We start from the raw sequence: 21,576 nt of genomic DNA, 5'->3' as shown, positions 1-21,576 counted from the left end.
TGTATTTCCCAACACCCATCTTTATTAATTAAATAAAACATACAGCAAAAATATATAACCATGCATCAGTCAGACAAACATGTTGACATTTAGACAGCTGGCCTGTTGTTCCTGGAACAGGGCTGGAGGTAGGACAGGACAGAACCACTTCAGCCTCGTCATTCAAGGTCAAATCATTCAATGACTTTTAGCATCAACTGAAATTAGATTAAAAAATAGTCATAAAGTAGTAACATTTGTGTACGCACCATCTCTTTTTATACATATTATCCACAACAAAAATACCAGTTATACTCTCAATCCGTCTGTACAGTGGTTACAGTTTATTCCCGAACCCTTTTCCACCTATTAATGCCTATACATCATACCACATAAGAAAAACGTCCGAGACTTTGTGACGCAGTTTTGCCTTAATAAACGTGACGAGGATATAAAGAAGAGATGTTTGAAAATCTTTAAAACAGCCTTAAGCCAGTCCTTAGATTTGCAGGAATGGAAGAGGTAGAAGCATGGAATTCCAAAATAAAATCTATCCACGACGACTCAAGGACGAAACTGAGATCCTGTTATTTTTTGTACATTTACATTCTTCCCGTCACCATTGCTCTCAAATCCACAAAGCTACACAAGCAGGAGCAAATCCTTGGTTCATGTATACCAGATGTTGGAACGTTGTCATTTTTGTACTATTTTGATACTGGAAATAGTAGCGGGCTATTGTGCTACCAGCACACTTGTTGAGTAGCAGGACAAGATCTCTGCAGATCTTCATTGAGGTCTTACATGTTTATTTTTTTATTCACCAACAGGACAGCATGTCTTTGCCTTTACTTTCTATGTATGTATATATTTACGCTTTGTCTAATTTCACAGTAAATTCTCTAACATAGCCTAACCGAGCATGCTGGTTCAAAACAACACTGTACATTTTCTCTCGTCTTTAATCAGCTGTTTCTAAACACCTTTCCTGTTCATCTTCCTTTATGTGCATATGTCCCCGAACTGCCAGCTTTCTAGTGCCAATTGCATTAAAAAGTTCTTCAGTGACATATGAACAAATTCCTCCTTCACCTCCTGTTTGTATGTGTGTGTTATACGAAAGGAAGAACATATGCTGTAACAGTAGTGTATACGTACAGTAAGAATACAGCAGATATACAGTATGTACACAGTTCTTAAATGCTGTAAAAGAGACCATTCTGCCCACTGAACAGAATTAAGGCAAGTGTCCTGGTTTAAATGTAACTAGAGCGCAGTAAAACCTCTGATTTCTTATCTTATTTTGATAGAATAACGTGAACTCCAGCTGAGTAAAGTCAAACATATTGCAGCGCTGTATTTTTATGGTTTATGACTGTGGAATCACTTCTATTGAATGTATACATAGTTTTTCTCTAGCAGTAATTTTGTAATCTAATATATATATATATGTATGTGTGTGTGTGTGTGTGTGTACATATATATATATATGTACATATATACACACACATATATATTTGTTATCAGTTATAACTCATAAAGAGATTCGGGGAATTAAAGCTTATGTTTAATAAGTGTGAAATCAGGCTTAAGGACTTGTTTAGCCAGTTTGAAAATGCTCCTGTCTAGTAAGTGGTGCTTATAGATAATGTCCCTATAAACAATTTAACTAGGAAAATGTATTTTCCATCTTACTCATGTGCACTCTACAACATGCATTTATTTTAAAGAGAAAATAGAGATTGGACGGATCTTTTTAATAGCTCGCAGTCAGCATGGTCCACTATACATAATGGATAACCTCTGTCAAACATGGCTAATTAAATCACTCCATTACACACGCTATAGTCCATTTTAAGTACTGTATGTATCAGAGCAGTAATTGATGGTCTTTTGCTGGTTTTACTAACAGTACTTGACACCAAAAGAAGAGCAAGTAGCACAGTATCTTTGTGTAGCTGGGAATGTGGACGTACATTAGAAAAAATGTCGCAGACTGCATGAAACGTGCCTTGGCTAAGATACATAAAACAACATCTTAACACCCCATCACACCAAGTACGCATTTGCTGCAGGTAGACATACAGTACAGACCAGTACAGTAAGTTAGGAATCATTATCATCATCATCATCATCATCATGCATAAATTGGAAAGCTGGGTTTCTCCACGTCAGTTCAGCAGTGTACCGTACAGCTGTGCCTTGGTCAAACTGTCTTTTCTCGTCAGTCCCGTGCTGCCAAATTTTTGGTATCTTGGAGAGGTCTTCTTTGGGAGTGCGGGGCCGACACTGAGAGCGGAGCTGGAGCTTGGGCGAGGCCGGACGCTCGGCCTGGGGCTGGGGTAGTGTTGAAGACTCGAGGCTTCGAGCGAGCTTTGGTGTAAGGACTCAGCCGAGCTATCTGCGCTCAGATTCACGTAGTCCTTCTTGCCGCTGCTTGCTGCCGTCGCTCCCCCGCTGCTCTCCTTGTCTTTAGAGCTCCCTGAGAGGAACAGGCTGCACTCAGAGTCCTGACTGTCATCCTTGGCTCTATAGAGGACAGACGTTTTGTCCTGCTTGCGATGCTCCATGGGTTTAGGGCTGCGGCTAGCTGAAGGGGAACCTACAGCGAAACACTGGTCCAGCACCCGGCTGTGGAAGACGTCATCTCCTTCTTGGAAGCTGCTGTAGAGAGTCCCCTTGACTTTACTGGAAGGGCCCATGGCGAAGTGGCGTTCGGAGAAACTGTACGGAGAGACCCGCCCAGTGATGTCGCGATAAGAAGATGAGAAGGTGTTGATGTCTTCCACACTGAGCTGTCTCCAGCGGTTGCTCAGGTCGTCGTCGGGGACCTGGACATCGCCTCGGTTGTCCAGACCTCCTGCACGTGCCTGGCCCAGTCCAGTTGTGGAGCCCATGCTGTGAGAGGAGGCCAGGCGAGGGGAGCTGGAATGGTATGGTTCACTGAAGCATGAAGCTGTCCTTGTGTACGCTGGGGAGGTGCCTTTTTGTGGGCTCCTGGGGATCACCATGTGCTGAATGCTGTGGGACTTTGGGAAGCTTGGGCTGTCTTTTTCGTAAGAGGACATGCTTTTGCGCTCATAGTCCCCACTGCCACCATCACGCCAATCCATATAGAGACCCTGGTGGGAAGAGGATAAGGTGCTGCTAGCAGTACGCCCACACCCACCAGTAATCCCTCCCTTCTCATCTGACGCAAGGCTGAAGCTGGAGTAAGAACTGGATGCAGGGAGGCTACCAGTCCCAAATTCGTCATGGTGGAAGGAGGATGGGGGCTCATGGTGGGAGAAACTCCCAGAATGGAAAGCCTCTTCATCTGGGTTGCTGTCCGTGGAGTTCTGGGCATGAAGCTGAACCAGGCCAGTCCCATGAAGGTCGACGCTCTGCCGGCGCTCTGTGTCTTGCCACCGTTCAGGGCAGTAGAGGGCCGTGTCGCTGCAGTACAGGTCGGAACTCTTATACGAAATGCGTCGGTTCAGGTGATCAGTGCTTCCTGTTCCTGTTAGAAAGTCTCCATCTTGTGGCTGCGGGCTAGGTGAGCGTGTCACCGGGCAACTGCTCCCTGGTTCAGGCTTTTCGAGGACCTTGGCGATTATGGCCGTGGGCACAGCGTCAGAATAGTTGGAGTGACACATTGCCATGGTGGCTCCGCCTCCCCGGTTGTGTTTCTCCATGTGGGAACTGATGCGCTCCTGGAAATCCAGTGGTAGCTGAGCCAATGAAGACAAACATGCAAAGAGACAAAAAAAAAAAAAACTTGATGAAGATAAGAGGTTAAAACTGAATTCTACACAAATGGTTTGCTAAAACTGTGACAGTTTGTCTGAATAAGTAGCTTTTACATTTTAATCGGCTCTCCAAAAAACGAAATACATTTTTTTTTTTAGTTATCTCTTTCAAACATATTGTGTGCTTTTTGTATCTGTAATGGAGGTTTTATAAGTCATTATTCATTATAAGATTTATCCAATCTATACGTCTGGTTTAAAGAGTAATTCATTTTCTTGGCCCCCTTAATGAAATAGTCACAAAATGGCACAAAATTGAGTATAATTGAATTTGTTTATTTGCTTGTTTGGTTTAAATAGAATATGTCTTATCATTTTTTTTCATGTACAATATATACAGTATATAACTCAATTTACAGAGTAAATTTCTTCTCTCTTCTCTCTATTTCCTGCTCTCATTTATCTGTTTCTCAGTCTAGGTTTCTTTTTTTGTTTTGCTTTGCTTTTTCCTCGCTGTCTCTCATTCACGCAGACAGACACATAATGTCTTTGACTGGCTCATGTTTGAGGAAACTGTTCCCGTCAATTGCAGACTGGTTCTTTGTGCCTATTAAAGCCGGTCAGGGTCAGTAGGAACTGTTCCTGCCACACTGAGCTCTCTTTCTTCTCCTCCCTTTCTTTATCCTTTCATCTTTCATTTCTTGCTCTCGCTGTCTACTCAACCAAAAGAAGCATCCCCCCTTTTCCTCTCTGTCTTTTTTTAGTCTCTCTTTCTTCTGTGTAACCATCAAACATGTATCAGTTCTACAGGGAATGGCTTAGATTCAAATTAAACCAGTGCTCTAGGTCTCCAACTGGGAGAGCAAAGAAAGAAGAAGAAAAAAAAATACCGTCTTGGCTTTGTTAAGAAATAGAAGCTCTCCTTAGCATAAAATAACTTGCGTCTTTTAAGTCGGGGCTATTTTTAGCAGCTGTTGCCTCTCCCTAAGGGAATAGAAATGGAAAGTAGGTGAGGCTGTGGGGAAGAACAAGATGATATACAGTGTGCGCTCCAAGTAAGCAAGCTCAGCATTAGCTGCTATCTGAAGCAAATCTTAATTAACAGTCAGATAGTTCAGCAGCGTTAATCCACATGACACATCTACAGGTCATGTTTCATTTATTAAAATATGAGGTGAGCTGTAATAGCGCATGAAGGAATGGGGACGCTTATATGTTAAAGCTTAATTAATTCTCTGTTTGCGTGAAGGCTGTTTCTTTAAATTCACAAAACATATTAAACTTAACCTTTTTGAATTCCAAAACACGTCTCTCCTTGAATTCATTTGCAGTAAAACACACTCATTCTCAGATAAATATTGATAAGGCACCCTCACCCGCTTTACGGTTGCTTCTCTCGTACGTGCATTTTTATTTCTAGCCACTGGAAATGAATGTTATCCGTCAAAAAGACAAGATGTTCATAATTGTCTGGGGAGGTTCACAGTCAAGCAGGTTGCGGTATATCTACAACAAGACTAAAACAAAGCAACTGGACTTGACATTGAGATGAATGTGGCATTTGAACTGAACTGAAATGAGACTAAAGCTACATCCCTGTTACAGAATCAAGTTCTCAACAGCTGATGAATTACATAAGATATGAAAATAAATGGAAAATATGTGTGTGTTACAGAGTAGAGCTAGTTAGCCCTGCTATCATAGTAGGATATTTATTGTGGAGGCGTAAAAAGTGGCTAGATTGATTATTTGTGTAATAACTCATCCTTTGCTGGTCTTGGACAGCAGTTTAACCCAAACACTCAATTTACACTAAAGGTTTTGGCTGCTACATCTTTATGTGGTCCAGCATGACCACTAGCCTCTTATTGATGAAGTAGCCTTAACATATAAGATATATGTTCTCTTATTTTTAAGATACGTTTTCTGACTTAATGTTTTCTCTCCCTTGCTTTGATACTATAATATATTACAAGCATTGCAGTGTTAACACCTATTGCCATCAATGTGGGGCTGTTCTTAATGAGCCATATGTGTTTGCCATATGCTAGTCCAGTTAACCTCCTCATTGTGTTTGTTTAAATAAAACCATGAAAAGGAAATGGATTAGGTTAGGTTGTTAGAGGTTTAGTAAGTTCAATTCATTGCGATACTGTTTCACGTTGACAACGCACCTAATGGATATGGAGAGTCGAATGCGTCTCGGTATATCTCAAATTATCTCAGACCAGCCATTCATTTATTCATTGTGTGCCTCCAGGATGCAGACAGATGGCACTTCAAACAGCAGACCTTCATCAACCCGACTGGAGAGGCCACAAGCACCGTGGATCAGTCTTATTGTAAAACCCACTCAGGAAGGCTTTTAATGGTACACCAACACAATATGGGGGACAAGACTAATGCATAAAAATGTCCACTTCATTAGCACACTAATTACATACTGCACAAGTTTAGTGATGGAAAATGATTGTCAAGTAGTCGGTAGTGGATTTCAAATGCTTGGCCAGTGTCTGTTTTCTTTGAACAGATATCAAGCTTGTAATATTTAGACTTAATTTAAAAGCACTTGTGTTTTCATGGAAAAAAAAAGGCTCAAATGTCTCAGCCTTGCTGTTGGAGACTACTCTCGTCTTATTTGGAGTCGGAGTGTAGATTCAGCCGCGGTGTTGGTGAGCTCACCTCAGACATCTTGTGTGCTCTGTAGTGAGACTTGGAGCACTGCAGCAGCTGGGCTGCCAGGTTGCAGTCTTTCCTGTACAGGTCCTGTTAGAAGCAGAAACATTATACTCAGTCATTAAGTTTTTTTTTTTTTTTTTTTTTTTGGCAGCTTGATGGCTCGTATAAAGCTTGTGACCAAATGTGAGTTTAAATGTCCTATTTAAAAATATATATATATATAATCTGAAAAACTTTACATTAGAAACCAATTGTGGTTTTTATAATTATTCTTCATAATTATAATTATCATAACATAAAAAAGAAGAAGGCTGACATGACTGTTTCTTTTATTATAAGATTCATGTTTGATGTATATTCTCTTGAAACACTGGGATATGTGGAACTGCTATATGGGGAAATTCATTGATTTAGTATGCCATTAAATAAAAAGGACATATTCATCCTTTGAAGCTGCTAACATTTAATTGTTAACACACTTGTTTCACCTTGGCAACCCATTATTTCACTAAGTTACCATTAGGGGTTTGCAGGATCTTAATAATACCTGCAAACTTTTTCATTTACAATGTATCTGCTATCTGTCCAGTGCAGACTGTGCTAATTTTATTAGAATCATCTGAAACGATGTATTCACTTATCTGCACCTTCCAGCCCCTCAGGAAGCGAGTGCAGCATTATTTATCTCTTCCCCTGTACTTTATTTCTAAGATGAAGGTTTTCCAGATTTTTACTTAAGTCAGTGAAGGTGGCTCTGTGATACCGTAGATGCTTGGTTTTGTTGTTCTTTGCGTGCCTAACTTTGTGTTTGTGTGGCTTTCCTTTCCTCTCCCTGCTCCCTGCTGTTAAATTGGTCGACTTCTAAAAGGGTTGGTTCTCGCTGCTCTGTAGCCTCCCTGTGCCCCCGTAACACCCCGGCCCTGACAATGCTTCCAGCCGCATCAAAGCCTTCTCTTTGACAGTTTCAGCTCCCCTGCCATTTAACAACTGACTGCTTTTTGAATCACTTTTATTTCATTTCAGTTTGGCGTGAGGGCACAGTTGGACTAGCTTCCGATGATGGTTGCAATAGACCCATTGGGATCTTTAGGATGTCTTGGTTATTGTATGTCTTAGTAATGTGAGTGTGCTACTCCTCCCTGTTGTTTTTTTTTTCAGCTGGTGGGCATACATTTTTGTGAGGTCTTATAAAAAATCAAATGTGAACATACTTTGTACATTTCAGAAGAAGTAAAGGAAGGTTTTTGTTTCAGCTCTGAAAATGTGAAGAGATTAATGTCGGATTTGTACATAAAATACCAGGTGTTCTAATATCTAGTAAAACATATGCTGTGGATAACGATCTGTAGAAAAGCTCCATCTATTCTACGTTGAACTAAGCAAGTCTGAACGGAACTTAAAAATGTGTCTCCAAGTATACTATCATCACCGTCTTTTGCCATTCATGCCCAAAGTCTCTGGCCCACGGGAATCCCTGACTTTTGCCCCTCTCGTCTGTACCTGGTGTCCAATTATCATCCATGGTGATGTCTAGAAACCTGTTGGCTTGTATGAGTTTATCACTTAAAATGAATACAAGTACGGTACTTTATTCCAATTAGGTCTCAGGCATGACGCAAAGATTATATGCTCTCTATGCAAGAACCTTTAAGCTTGCTCTCTAGGGGAAATTACTGACCCACTGCTGGCTCCGATGGGACAAATTCTCCACCCACTCGAAATGAACCTTGACTCCAATCAGCCCGGCCGCGTCTGGGGAGATTGTCAAAATGCTTTGTAGCTCATAAGTGCCAAAAAGTGCCATGACCAAAGAGGGGGAAAAAAAAAATCTAACCTAACCTGGAGCCCTCACTAGGACGACCGGTAAAATGACTTCAAAGAAAGCGAGGCGCAGGGCTGCCACATGCCCTCGAGCTCAGGTTAACCCTGCCTCTTCTCCGACTTCTGGCAGCCCTGAGGAGGCCCATTGATTTCAGTATAATCACTATAAAACACCATGTGGCTTTGAGTTAATGCCTGTATCTGCTGTGACACCCTGAAGCACAAATTTCCAGGACGCTGGAGGAACACAGTGGGGGCGACTTTTAGCGAGAGCAGGTTAACAGAGGGCCTGACAGGCAGAATGGTTTCCCTCAGGAAAAAAATATTTTTGAAGTCATCTCAGATCTCCAAAACCAACTTTTGTTTTGGTGCTAACAAGGCTGGATTACTGACCAAGAAAGGAAGGGAAACGCCCCAGGGCGCTAGATCTTTGTGTCCTAGGGTGCCCAAGGCTACGGTTTAATTAGTGGGCCTGCAGGCAAAATATAATTGGGGTATGTCCTCAACTAAATCTCACCACGCAGAAAAGTTAAGAAACTGTACAATAACCTTGCTCTAGGTAGATACACAGTGCTGACAGCGATGTTCATGGCTCACAGTGCACGACGCATCCCTCAGTACTCACATTGTCCTCTCTGAGCTTATTAATGGTGATCTTCGCCTCCATGAGGTGGTTGTTGAGAACAATGATTTCCCGGCTGAGGGCTCTCTTTTCCTCTTCATGGTGCTGAGACTGCAGGATAAGAGGAAGAGTGGACATTTCAGAGAAGAAATTGCAGAAAAGCGGCGAAAAACCTCCGATAACTGCGTACGATAAGGTGAGGGGCAGGAAATGAAGGGTCAGAGGAAAGAGTTGACATGGCGAGAACAATGAGGGGGCCGAAGTTGGAGGAGCAACACAGGAAAAATAAGATGAAGATGGCAAGAAAAATGAAGGGAAGAGAGTCGTAAGTCACCATCAGTCTAAAGCTGGTGCCAGCAGCAGGTCTTAATTAAAAGAAGATTACACTTGCCAGCGCTCGTATCAATTATTACGTGAGCGAGAGAAAGAGACATGGAGGGAGTGGAGAGCAAAAGAAGAAAAATAAAGAGGGGAGAGCTAGAATGACAAATGGAAAGCTCGTTCCATTTTCAGTGATTACTGTCAAAGAAATTCAAAATGACTCCGAAGTGACAGAGTAGCCCCACTAACAGAGGAGTATAATGGCGGTGATGTCTGTTGATCTCTGTCTCCTCGTCCGCCCACCTTCATCCTGACTGTCATTGGACGCTCTGCCCTCCAACTTTCTGTAGTTGTTCATGGGTTATTGTTCATGATGTTTTGTGGCCTGACCTTTTGCTGACATGTCACCTGGCTAAAATCCTTGGTTGTGCACAGACTTGTCTTTTTGTTTTGTAACTCAAGTGTAAGCTTTCCTTTTCCACCACGCGTACTTCATAATGCTAGTTTTACAAACGGCCTATCTTCTAACCTAACAGAGACTTTATGGGAATTAGCTGAACACAATCATTCTCCCAAAAGAATGAACCCCAATTTTAAAGACAACATTGACTTATCCTCAGGATTACTTGGACTGTAGTGAGCTATACCCACTTAGTTCTTTCACAGAAATGAATGAGCTGTTTTCATAGTGAAAAAGGAGATGTCCTATGGGCTTGTGGTGCTATGTACCATTGCCCCACTAACAGTGGAGCTTATTGATGTTGTCTGCTGGTCTATCTGTCTGGTTTTCCGCCCACCTTCATCCTGAACACTATTGGACACTTTTTTTGTGTGTGTGGTCTAACCTGTTGCGGCCCAACCTGTTGCTTACAAATTGCTGCAAACTCTTGCGATGCTAAAGTCAATACATTATGAGCTTTCTTTTTGCACCACCCAAAGTTCACACGTCAGGTTGTAACACATCAAACGAGATGTGTTACAACCTGACAGAGACTCTCAGGAATTAACAAGCTCTCCATGTTGCAAAATGGATGTGGAAGGTGCATGTCTTATGGTCTGTGTTGCGCTGGACTGGAGCAAATAATTTCTTTTCTCAAGTATTTTTCAGCTTCAGTCTGCTTTGAGGTGTAGTCAAAAACAATTAAATAGATTTTAAAAGAATAATACATCCGTTTTGACTTTAACGGTTCAGTCCAACGTGACACGAATGTACCAGCCTCTAGGGGCCAGTCAAGGGTTCTTTTGGCTAAGAAAACATGTTTTTTTTTCCCTATTCTCTTATTTCACAATCATACACGTACGCACAGGCACACAGTTGTAATTCTGAAACCTGCCACCCAACACCAGCTGACAAGTAATACACTCACTTGGCCTCCAACCCGTCTCTCTTCTAATCTCTCAATGGCGCTGATTGTTTTGAAATACAGGGGTGCAGAGCCAATCTAATAGGTGGCAATTAATGTCAGTTTAAGCAATAGGCCAACATTGATATTCAAATCCAATTCTGCTATGGTCTCATTAATCAGCTGTTGAGACATGCTGCTCCCTGCTGCTCCTTCTCCAGCTCATTACTCTGGTTTCTAGTCAGATTTTGCGATAGCGACAATACAGATGACCGCATTAGCACATTTTTAAAGTTCTTTTATTTTTGTTGCGCTTAAGACAGTTTCTCTCTTAGATGTTAACGTGGACATGTTCATACATTGCTGTTTTCGTCTCATGCATAGCATAAATGATGAACGGAAAAGAGAAGTGCATACATTACTGAAACCAGCTTAAACTGATTTTTGTGCTACTTGTGGGATGCACAATGCGTAAACACTTCATTTATGCATTCAGCACGCACAGAGGAAAATCAGTATTCCTTTGGAGATGTGTTTGTGCCAACCCGGTGAAAGTCCAATATTCACACTGCTTTTAGTTTAATCTCCACCAACTCTTGAGGGAAATAACTGTTTAGCTGTTAAGTGTTTCACTCTGTTCACTGGCTACTTGCTAGCTGCATGTTCGCGCCACGTGCCACTGGGCACCGGGCAGGTAGCGTTATGGGGCTATCTGATATCTTTTCATTGAAAACAGCTGCCCTCTCCACCTGCAAATTATGCTAGTTAGCACAGTGAGAGTAAACCAAAACCGAACAATAAAGAGGTACAGGCTGTGAAAGCAAAACATTAAGTTCAACGACTTAAATGAACTGTAAAACTGAGAAGAGCTGTATAATCAAGCGATAATTCTATATATGGTCATTTAATAACTCCTCGCACACCACACTTAGTCATTTGATCTGATGTTAATGTGAACATATTGATTAGCGCAGCTTTAATTCCTGTCTGATTGACTCAATGCTTTGGTAATTTGCCCGGCTGGAGTTCTTTTTGTTGCCTCATTTCTAGATCTGAACAATGGATTTGTTAAAACTAAAAATGCGATAGGTCGTAAAGAATATATTATATTATTAATATAATATATTAATTAGCTTTAATAATGACGGCTGACGACACAGCTCTGTGTTCTTCTCGATAAGATGAAGGCTCAGCTTTAATACGCGGTTCTTCTAATATCTCTTTAGTAGACACATTTCAAATTGAAAAAAAAAAAAACTGTGCTGCACTTTTTCACTCGCTGCTGACTTTTACAACTTTCATGTACTAAGTAATCTATTCAATCTTCTAATATACCGACGCTATGCTTGCATGCAATTTGAGGAAAATTGGTTCGTCCATCTATAGATAAATACTGAGGGGAATCTTAATAGGCTTAGAATGATGAACATGATCTTGTACTGTAGTTGGAGAGAGCGGGAAAATATAATTTTAACTCCAGTGCCATGGCCAGCGGACTAATCACGAGCTGTGCGCACTAATTTTAGCTATCTCTTCCAGTCACACTACGTCGGATGCACACGCTGTCACCAAGACGCCCTTATCAGTTGGTGCCACACATACAAGAGAACAGCATCAAGGAAAATTAATATGCAAATTTATATCTTAAGGAGATTGGCCCTGTTGAAGAGGAGAGGATATTGTTTTTTTTTTCACCCCTCCACACGACAGTTCAGAGTTTCAAAGCACCTCTTTTTGCAGGTTACTTCTAATTACAGTTCAGCAACTAGGTGACCATGACATTTACCCTTATTAAAACATAAATAAAATCATTTTAATTATTGATAATATAGTAAATAGCCTGAATAGTGTACAAAATGAAGGAAAATGTCAGCTTTTCCTGGACACGCTGCATGTTTTGCTTATTCTGCTGGAGAATCTGTCTCTTCACTGGGCAACAAACGGAGCCTAAATCCCATGAGATGCAATTACCGAAGACTGCAGTTCATGAAGGACATGGAGGCAGAAAACCCCACTATTTTAAATGCAGTCGCATTTTAAAGGGAAAAAGAGGAGAAACTCAGAGTGTATTTCTAAGCTCATTAAAGAAGATTTTTAAGTAAAGACACCAAAGCTAACAACCGGCCTGTAAAGAGCACATCCTTGTGAACAGTTTTTAGAGACACAAGAAGTCGGTCAATGGACTGTTGTGTGGAATTAACACTATAAGAAATATTTGTGCCTGACTGAGATCAAGGATGAAAGTGAGCCGTACTTGCCACAGCCTTTACGGTGGTTTAAAGATTCCACCTGCATTACTGGTGACTAGACTCTTTCTTCCTAAAAGAAAGGAAAGGGTACAGTTTTATATTCTTTTACATTTCAGCAGCCACTAAATCCAGGTCCTGTACGCTATGAATAAACTGGCTGTAGATACAGCAGATAATCCATCATAATGAAAATGTACTAATTTTATTCAGGGGTCCCAGAGTTGTGTTATTGTTACAAGTGTTGCAGTGATGCAGGGTAACTTTTAATTCTGTTTTCCATAAATCTAATGAACAAGCCAAAAAAAAAACCATGGTGGAAAAACCACCCATCTTCTCTACCCTGCAAACTCTGCAGCTCCTTGAAAGGCCCCTAGACCGCCATTGTTATACACGTTATCTGTTTAAAACCTAGCCTACCGAGACTTATTTATGCATAATGAGGGCCATGGTCACTTTTATCTGATGGCCCAACCAAGATGACGACAGCCAGAGCCACCATACTGAGCTTCAAATCTGCTCATCTTCAAAAGTATAGGTGACCTTAACTGAAAATACAAATGTTTAAAAACAAGTCACACAAATCACAAGTCACAGTATTGTTGTAAAATAAGGAATATCCTGAAGACAGATTAAACATTATCCATTAAACGTCACTACAACAACAGTTAATAGGTGCATTTGTAGGGAACTGTTTTAGCTGTGTTGTAATAAAAATGTACTTTGTTAAAAGTAGGATTTACAAGAATACACAACTAAGTCAATATTGACAGTAATGAAGGAAATTGTTCGGGCTGAATTTACGTAGCTTACGTCCTTAATCATTTCTGGAGAATGGTGATGCTCTGTGGCTGTGATGACACAGACGTTAGCGTAGGATCACAACATTGGTCTTTTCATTGTGTTTGTGACCATGAGAAAAATACTGAATATCACAAGGATTCTCTTTTAAATTTAAGTTTCTTAATGAATGACCTGCAACACTGCTGGTCACATGGCTGAGCAAGAATGCATGAAAAGCAATGTCAGTGTTAGCCACATACATGCTAAGCTATTTATTTTTGTTATTATAGGTGGTTTAGACTTGACTTAGAAGCCACGGCGACAGAGCAGAGCATGTAATGTCGCGGCGTCGCAGAAAACAAGAGCTGTGATTGGTCCACTTGGTAGTAGCGTGTTTCCGCTTTAGTATTTTTCTTTAATTTCGCAACTGATTGCTTTGGATCGATACAGATGGAACACATCGAGGAAAGGTTAACCGAGGAGGCCAGAATTTCAAAACATTTCAGTCGCCTTTGTTGAAAGTGACGCAGGAAGTAGAAACAACTGGCATAGGTTACGTGTGTAAGTTACACCATCTTTGAGCTTTTGCGGATAAGTCACTTCTACTCCAGGATCAGTAGTATGTGATTACATGCATCATCTACAGGGTTTCACCACAATGTTGCTCCCCTGTGCGTAATTTGCATGTTACACTGAAGAGTGATGATTAACGTCTGTGGCGTTAATGGTACTAATTGGTGCACCGCAGACAGGCCTTCATGTTGTTCAACCAAGGGCACAGAGTAATACATACAAAAGGGGGTATACAAATACAGAACAACACAGGCTTCCTTGCACGCATCCTTTACTCACCGCCAGGCTATTAATCATCTAACACCTCTCACACTTGTAAACACAGATGGAAAAGCTGCTATTAGTTATTTGGTCATTCTTCTGGGATCCCATGACAACAGAACAACAGTCCTCAGATTCAGGTTTCTATGACTACTATCGCCAAGCACATACTCCTCACAGAAACAGAAGAAAATATTATCTCTTAACTCTTACATTCTCTTATAATTCTCCTCTGGTCTGTTTATACCATCATGTTGTGTATGTTTCAGATTTGGTTGTCAGCTAACTACTAGTCGAACATACATTGCCGTGCTTGATAAATTATACAGCTAAACTGAATTGATTGTGGACCAAGTAATATTGATCGTCTTACTGTTTTTTGTTTGTTCATTTATTTTTTAATTTTTTTTTTTAATATAGATTCTTGGCCAAAAAAAAGAATCAATGAGGGGCTAAGAGATTAGACTGAGCCTCTGGGTTGACAAATACATTTACAAATGACTGATTATGACGGGCAATAAAATATAATTGTATTGAAATGTACTACACAGGGTGAACACTGGGGAGATTATTGATTATGCTTCTGAGCAGATTTTCAATTAAATTTCAAATTTTGTAATGACAAATGCACATGATGGGTTATTAGGTCCAGAGTAATGTTTTATAAAGACCAGCAGCCAAATCTAAACATGGTAAGACCTGATATGTCTTTATACTTCCAGTTATAAAAGATTATGGACCCACTACAAGGGTTCTCAATGTATTTTACCTACAAAATTAATTTTAACTTATTATTTTGTTGTATAATTATTATTCTTTCCATCTAAAGCGAATTTAGTTGCTTATTATGTAAGATATAGATAAATAAATATATACACTAACACCCACCTAGTTAATATTTATAAGGAGAATTAAAACATTCAACAATGGTTTTTAATGATTGTAGGCACATGAGTGAATCTTAATACATAGTACATATCCATCGGAGAAGTTATAATTATTGTACGTAAATAAATGGTTGAAAATATACTTTTATTTGCAGCCATATTGATTCTAGTGGGTAAAATGTTTATATACTCCCTATAAATACTATATAGAGAGACTCATAGTAAGGCGTTGCTCAATTTAGAGCATAAAACTGGGAAAACTTGGAAATAAATCCTTCATTTCAATATTCATTTTCTTTCAGACCATATTTTTTGGTTAAATTTTCTTCAATAATCAATAAATATACTGTATTTTCTTATTTATCAATTCAACCATTTAGTAATGTAAAGTGTCATGTTGCATCTTTCTGACTTTGGTTTTAGGATGAACTGAAGCCATGGGCTTATATCAGCCCATATATACTGTAGCTGACAAACCATCACTTAACTAACACTTCATATTTTAGTTTCAGCGGCCCATCACATTTCTTCCAGGCGATGTCCGATAACTCCTCTGTCATGTGATGGAACATGTAGCACAGTGTTCTACTGGATGACAACAAGTGCTGGAAGAATCATTTAAAGATTGATGACGTAGAATGTGTTGGACATCATAGCAGAACAAGAAACCATTTTTCATTGAGGGATTATGCAGTGATACACGTTCACGTTAACAGTAAACTATACTGGAGCAATGATGTGAGAGCACGATAGAGGAAACTCCCTTGAGAATATTATATTGTTGGATTATATTAAATGATTAATTAAGGAATTTATTATTTTTATTTATGTTTATTTATGGTTAATGTCAATATGTTGTTTTTTCCCATTAATGTGATTCTGTGGCTCACACTGAATTTATACACTTCATCGCCTTGTTTGTTGGCGTAAATTGGTGGCGTTCTTGTGACCATTGCTTTGTTATACGACTACAGAGGGAAACCTTTGCTGCAGTAAGTGGGAACTCGTGATGTCAGACTTGGAAAACTTTGTTGTGTCCATAGATAAGCGTAATCTCAGCAGTGGAACTATAATTAATGTAGAATCATCTGGAAGAAAATACTCAGTCTCGCTCCAGTTGACTAATTTCTGGCTTTGGTAAGCGTAAGAAAACAAACTTCATGTAGCACTCTCAATTTTTGGAAACCTGCAGGGAGCTCATGGATCAAAGTCGTATCCACACACCATATTGCGTGGCTCCTCATTTTCCCCGAGTGAACGTTATGCATTGTCCAAAGTGACGCAATAGCCACATTAATGAGAAATACAGCAGATTGAGATACGTCAAACTTATCCTTTAATCCGTCTACCGTATATGTCAGCTGGTAACGGTAGCTCTGACTTTAATTATTTTATGCAGCTTGCAGCAATTTCACTACAAGAATTATAAATTTCATCCTAACCCCTGATAAAGAATATATTCTTAGCTGAATGTTTTATCTTTTATTCCTGTTTCCCACTTAACAACAAAACAAGCTCCAGTGTTCTTATTTTTAATCAAGTATAATAGAATTCGGAGATAAGTAATTCACAACAGGACTCTTTAATGGCGGCGTCTCCTGATGAAGGAGGACATTATCTGTCTAAGGAGGGCAGTTATTGAGTAGGACCTTGATTTCCTGCCAGTTTCAGAGCGGCTGTTAGTTAGCTGACCCTGCCAAACCCTCTTACAAGGATTAAGAGAAACAAAGACTTTCAGCACCACGGACAGCTCCTTAACTATTTGACCACTGTCACACGGGGACCTTAAAAACAATTGTAGAAAATCATACATATAAGTCATCCATTTTATACAAAACACACCATGAAAGAATTACAGCTATTAGCAGTATTTATGTTTTACTTTACTGGTAATTGCTGATACAGCCTGTGTCCGTGCTGAGTCTTTGAAGGTTCAGCTATTCTAATGTGGCCTGACTAGTAGTCTGACTGTAACAACTGTATGCAAATATTTTCTGCTTGCATCAGCAACATCTCAAAAGAGGATCAATGATTAATTTGAAGCCTTTCCAAACATTCCCTAGAAACAGCTAATATTGTATTATCCTTCATCTTTCACCTGCAGCAATGTTTATCTACAGATCAAAAAACATAGACAGCACAATGCCATCGCCGTGCTGCATCTTGTCAGCCTTTCCAGGTGTTAATCTCTTTATGAATTAGTTTCATTCTCAGCTGTTTTTCAGTCGCCCTTGCCGGTTTCGGGCCTCTCAGAACTTTTAATTACGTGTCTGAATTGATTGGAGCTGCCGTTGTCACTGCCTGCCTTCCTGCCTGGGCTGTCTTCTACAAAGGAACATATTCCCCCTCCCTTGAAATGCTATTCCATGACATGACATCAAAAGAAATGGCAATGAGGCCTGCCACTAAAAAAATAAATAAATAAATAATCCTATACTGTCTCCTGCCATGAAGAACGATTTGCTACACCGAGGTCCTCCGCTAGAAAGACAGTCCCTTTGAAAAACTGTCAATTTTTAAAATAATTTTCACATGACTAGAATACGTTGATGTATGTGCACTGTGCGCCAAGAATCGTCCATGATGGGAAGACGTTTTGGGCTTTCCCTCTGTTCATGCTATGACAAAGCATTAAGGATTACATTGGATCAATAAATGGCCACAACTGCTGTGACGCAGGTTGTTCTAGTTTATGGAGGTTTTCATCACTGGTTCACCACCATGCACGGGTTAACAGATAAATATGTTATTCATCACAAATTAAAATATAGCCATTTATGGTAACAGATGGAAAAATATCACAAAAACACTGAATCTGAAAGGATTTTTCTGTAGCCATGTGAGATCTTCACAGAAGTTTCCAACAGCTTGTGTATGGTTTTATATTCATATTTCGTATTCGTAAGTGAAAGGTTTGAGTTAAATGGCCAAGATGGTGCTCAACATATAACCCTATACTCAACTATGGAAGCAAGGGATAACTTGAGCCACCAAATGTAGATAAAGACAAAAAAGTCTCTGATGAAGACTATCACTCCCGAAACTGCCTTTAAGGTAAGACTGTAACCACCCTGCAATAAGCCCTTTGCCACACGAAAGGGAACGGACTGGAGAGTGAAGAACACAATGAGAATGGGATGACTACAAGAAAAAAAAGTTTTTTTTGTCTCCCAATTTAGCTCACTGTGGGTCAATATCTTGGCTGCTGGCTCTCTAATAAATGTCACCCAGTCTTCCCTCATCAGACAAGACCCGTGGATCTAACTTCTGATGAGATTACAATCCAGGTCAATCAAGATACTGTAAGTCATAAGGGTGGGCGCTGCTGTAGAGCCGACTCATCTTCTGCACTGATTCTGGCTGATAAGTCGTAAAGCTGATGCTGCGACTCGGGGGGTAAAAAATAAAAACACTTGGGAAACCTCTCAACCTGATGTGATTGGACAGCTGCTGCTGAGGTGACCAGAACAGCAGTTAGCTTTAATAGTTTTCTAACAGGGTTGCATGGCAGCTAAGACCAATTACTTTGGACATTGATTGTGCTCCCTGTCTTTGATCATGTAATTGCTTTGAGAGAGACGAGAGCGCTTCTGCCGCCGAACAGGTGTGTTCAGATCGATTATAGCAGGTTTCTCGCTTCTAAGACGAGGGCGAGGGAGAACAGAGAGCGCAAATGTCATCATCGCTCATAAATTAGGACGTTGTATTACACCGTAGTTTATCATTATGACAGCTGTTATGAGCGCTGTATTTGAAGATGTATTTTTCAGTATTTCAACTCGATTTTTTTTCCCTCTCAGCTTTAAACGCCATTCTTTTTTTTCTTTTTTTTCCTCAGCATTGCTCTGGACTCTTGATAGAGTCACTGATTTATGCGCATGGATGCAAGTTACTAGATTGGATTACACTTACGGTATATGACATGCTTTTTTGTTTTTTCCAATCCAGAGAGTGCATCTGCAGCACAAGAACGCGGCAAAGCCGGGGGCCGTTTTTGGGGTCAAATCGATTTTGCGTGCACGATTTTTTAGGTGAGTGACAGTTGGAGCACTTCACATATGGCTCTCCCGGCTGAGAGAAAGATGAGCAGCCATGTTAAAAGAAGCCGCCCTGTCTTCGAGTAATTGCATTCCCGCACACCTTTGACAGCAGAAACTGTTTCAGAAACTGAGTTTTTTTATGTTGTGGCTTGTTGTGGCTTTGGTTAAAAATAAACATCCTGGTTGTGGTTTAGCGTCGAAACCATCATTAAGCGTTCGTTGTGCTCCAGTCACTGATAAATTAACCCAGTTATTTAAGAAAGACCCCACAGATGGCCCGCTACAGCTTGGAACAGTCAATCATCAGGTTTTAATCATGCTAGGTGGCTGCTAATGGTGGGCTGAAGCTAAAGTCTGCACAGATGCGATAATGTGTGCATTCATCTTCGGGCCTTGAGTCGACGGTGGATAAATTGCTAAGTGGTGTGCAGTGTTTTTGATGAGGAATTCAGAATTTGCTTCTCCTCTGCAGTGAATGAGGTTCTTTACAGCCATGACAAGCAGATGAAAAGCACAAATTCTCAGAAAATAAATGAGGAGTTCTTTAAGAATAAAATATTTTAAAACCGGAGTTCACAGTGGATAATACATGCATGAGTTTTTTTCTTTCTTTTTTTTTTAATCTAAAGCTAAAGTTGGTCAGGGTACACAGCGCAGATCTCAGGAAGCAGTCGTTGCCGAGACAACAACTTTTTTTTTTTTTTTTTTTCACTTGCTGCCTTGGTACAAATGCTGCAGTCTAAGATGGTGAGATACAAAAGCAAACTTTAGGTAATAGCTTCCTAGTAGCTCCAGGACTTCATGTTCTCCAGTAAATGATTCCAAGTTGAGCTTTGGGTCAAAAAGCTGCTTAGCTCTGTGTGTGTGTGTGTGTTTTTCTGGTCCTCAAATCCCCACCACCTCCATACATCTTTCATGAGAGCCTGAGTGAGAACTCCGTGGTGCTTACAGGAGCCATTAGGATTCTGCACTCCTTGTTAATATCAATACAAACAGACGGCACGGTCAGGACATGCGAAGAGGCTGAAAGTGTAGTCAGACAGTGGCGGAGAAAGCACGCGGAGCAGAGGCCCGGAGGTCGGACTAACCCGTTTAAACTGGTAGAAGAAATATGCACATCCTTCCCTTAAATTACGACAGAAATACCAGGGAAAAGAAAAATACTTGCAAGTAAATGTCATCCACTCAGAATAGCTATGTAATTATGTTACATTCATTATATTTCATATAATTAAATTACAATTACTGATGTATTAAGGTGTAGGCAGTATTTATATATTGCAACTGCCCTTATATAGTTTAATCTCTTTTTCAGAGTGAAGTAGCTCTCTAACATGTCGTACAATAGAAAAACAAAGAAGCACTAAATGGTTTTTCCAGAGCTGCTCAAGGGAGGTACCACCTCGAGTAAATATTTCACTTTCTGCCACTGGACAATGCTTTAGAGAAATACATAATATTAATGAATGAGGCTATTATCTCATCATATAGATGCATAATCTGTTTTTTATTTTCTTATGGAAACACTGAGTATGAGTATAACCATTATTAAATACACAGTCCTATGCCTATGTAGGAGTTTTGTGATACATGGAACATTTTTGTGTAAGGTTAAACCCAAACACTTCTTCAGGGGGGATTCCTACCGTTCTGTGCATCTTGTCCTCCAAATCCTGGTTGATCCTCTGAAGAGCTGCATAGCTGCTTTGGATCCTGAGGACGACAACAGAGAACATTTGTAGCCCGTTAAAGATGCAAACCGCGACATACGACGAGCGTTTTACTGTTAATAAGGTCTAACAAGCGCCAGCGATCCCTACATAAATTTAGATGGAGAAATACATAATTTACCGACTCGGGGCATTGATGGAGACTCTCGGAGGAGATTTGCAGGATATTTTAAGTTCTGACTCAGACTTGTAAATCAATGTGGATATAAATCTGCTGAGCTGCAACGCGGCAAAAAGGGATTGATGATCTGTTTAAGTGCAACATCAGGAGATACAAGAGATAAATTGTCGTCATAAAATAAACTTTTAAATTCTTAAATATTTTAAGGAAAGAATTAATTAAACAAAACTATAACCCAACGTTTTTATTTGATATTTTCAAATTCAGTCTTTTTCATTTTTCACTTCTGTCCTGAACAAAGAGCAATTCTTTGTGAGGCTTGTAGTGCACTCTCTATTTGTGAAGTTGTTCCTCATGTTTCGTCACGTCACCTCTCCGCTCAGTGTCACATTTTCACATTAGCTCTGGGGCCTCGGAGAGTGTTGATAAACTAGCATTTATG

At 40.2% G+C, this 21,576-nt stretch overlaps 1 protein-coding gene across 1 annotated transcript in view; it reads right to left on the bottom strand.

Moving 5' to 3' along the window:
- LOC125024061 overlaps nucleotides 1-21,576 on the bottom strand; it is a 45,017-nt gene continuing 23,441 nt past the window's right edge. The window contains exons 4-7 of the mRNA XM_047611716.1: nucleotides 20,930-20,996; nucleotides 8,833-8,940; nucleotides 6,390-6,473; nucleotides 1-3,689 (exon numbers count right to left, since the gene is read on the bottom strand). Of these exons, the coding sequence (XP_047467672.1) occupies nucleotides 2,151-3,689; nucleotides 6,390-6,473; nucleotides 8,833-8,940; nucleotides 20,930-20,996 (1,798 nt within the window). The 3' untranslated portion in view covers nucleotides 1-2,150. The remainder of the gene's footprint in view (nucleotides 3,690-6,389; nucleotides 6,474-8,832; nucleotides 8,941-20,929; nucleotides 20,997-21,576) is intronic.

The sequence above is a fragment of the Mugil cephalus genome, chromosome 17 (genome assembly GCF_022458985.1).
Source record: "Mugil cephalus isolate CIBA_MC_2020 chromosome 17, CIBA_Mcephalus_1.1, whole genome shotgun sequence".
Classification (NCBI taxonomy): Eukaryota; Metazoa; Chordata; class Actinopteri; order Mugiliformes; family Mugilidae; genus Mugil; species Mugil cephalus.
The sequence above is the reverse complement of the archived record's forward strand: the minus strand, read 5'-3'. Positions and strand labels throughout refer to the sequence as shown.